The sequence below is a fragment of the Gavialis gangeticus genome, unplaced genomic scaffold (assembly GCF_001723915.1).
Source record: "Gavialis gangeticus isolate Ggan-Ray unplaced genomic scaffold, GavGan_comp1, whole genome shotgun sequence".
Lineage (NCBI taxonomy): Eukaryota > Metazoa > Chordata > Crocodylia > Gavialidae > Gavialis > Gavialis gangeticus.
In genome coordinates this window covers 19,178,052-19,179,238 of record NW_017728997.1, presented here as the reverse complement: position 1 = coordinate 19,179,238, position 1,187 = coordinate 19,178,052, and the positions used below count along the sequence as shown (strand labels likewise).

Below are 1,187 nucleotides of genomic sequence, written 5' to 3'. Positions count from 1 at the left end.
CCCTCCGCCCAGGTACGTGCTGCTGTCGCGGCCCTTTTGCTTTGAGCCGGGCAACCGGTACGTGGTGGCCGTGCGGCTGCAGCGGGCGGGCGCAGCCCACCGACACCCCGCCGCCTTCATCCTCGTGGACTCGGTAAGGGCCTGACCCCCGCGCCCCCGCCCTGCCCAGCCAAGAGCGCTGCCCTGCCCTGCCCCATCCGTGCTCAAGCCAGGCTCTCCCCACGGTGCAGGGAGGCTGCGGAGGCCCAGTTTCCCCCGTGGCGGTGGGCGCTGGGGCTGGCGGGCAGTCCTGGGCTCCCCCGGCTGCCCGTCAGCCAGGGCTTGCTCTCTCGGTCTTCCCCCCAGCTGGTCCTGCTGCCGCGGGTGATGGAGCTGCCCGGTTTCCACGGCAGCGACGCGGCGGCGGAGCAGCGCCGGGAGGAGATGGAGCGCTACACCTGCCTGGAGGCCTTCCGCATGGCCACCATGCCCGCCCTGCCCGAGGCCTGCGCCCAGCTGCTCTGCAGCATCTCCGCCCTGCTGCACGACGGTGCCCTGCGTGAGTCCACGGCGCGGGCGCTGCAATGACCGACCGACCCCAGGCCTCGGGGGCTGAGGTCCTTGTCCTGTGTGTGCCACGGGGGAGCTGTGCCTCAGTTTCCCGGTGGTGCGATGGGCCCCTTCTCCCCCCCAGGCTGCCAGTGTGACCCGCAGGGCTCCACCAGCAGTGTCTGCCAGCCGCTGGGCGGCCAGTGCCCCTGCAAGACCCACGTAGCTGGCCGGCGCTGCGACCAGTGCATCCCGGGCACCTACGGCTTCGGGTCCGCCGGCTGCAGCCGTGAGTACCGGGCCCCCGTCCCCCCGCGTCCATCTGCCCGTCCATCGGATGACACCCTGTCCTGCCCCCGCAGCCTGCGCCTGCTCCCCGGAGGGCGCGCTCTCCCGGCTGTGCGACCCCACCACTGGGCAGTGCCGATGCCAGCCCGGGGCCGTGGGCCGCCGCTGCGACCAGTGCCAGCCAGGCCAGTGGGGCTTCCCCGCCTGCCGGCCCTGCCACTGCAACGGGCACGCTGAGGACTGTGACCCCCACACGGGCGCCTGCCACCAGTGCCGAGACTTCACCGCTGGGCGCCACTGCGAGAGGTGGGCGCGGGGGAGACCCTGGCGCCAGCCGGCCAGGGTGGCCGGGGCAGCGGCTCGGCGTGGTG

General features: G+C 74.0%; 1 protein-coding gene across 1 annotated transcript in view; it reads left to right on the top strand.

Moving 5' to 3' along the window:
- The window catches only part of LAMB2 (laminin subunit beta 2), a gene marked incomplete at its 3' end in the record, with an annotated part of 51,309 nt that overhangs the window by 30,507 nt on the left and 19,615 nt on the right, over nt 1–1,187 (top strand). The window contains exons 19-22 of the mRNA XM_019504593.1: nt 13–133; nt 346–538; nt 674–817; nt 891–1,122. Coding sequence (XP_019360138.1) covers nt 13–133; nt 346–538; nt 674–817; nt 891–1,122 — 690 coding nt within the window. The remainder of the gene's footprint in view (nt 1–12; nt 134–345; nt 539–673; nt 818–890; nt 1,123–1,187) is intronic.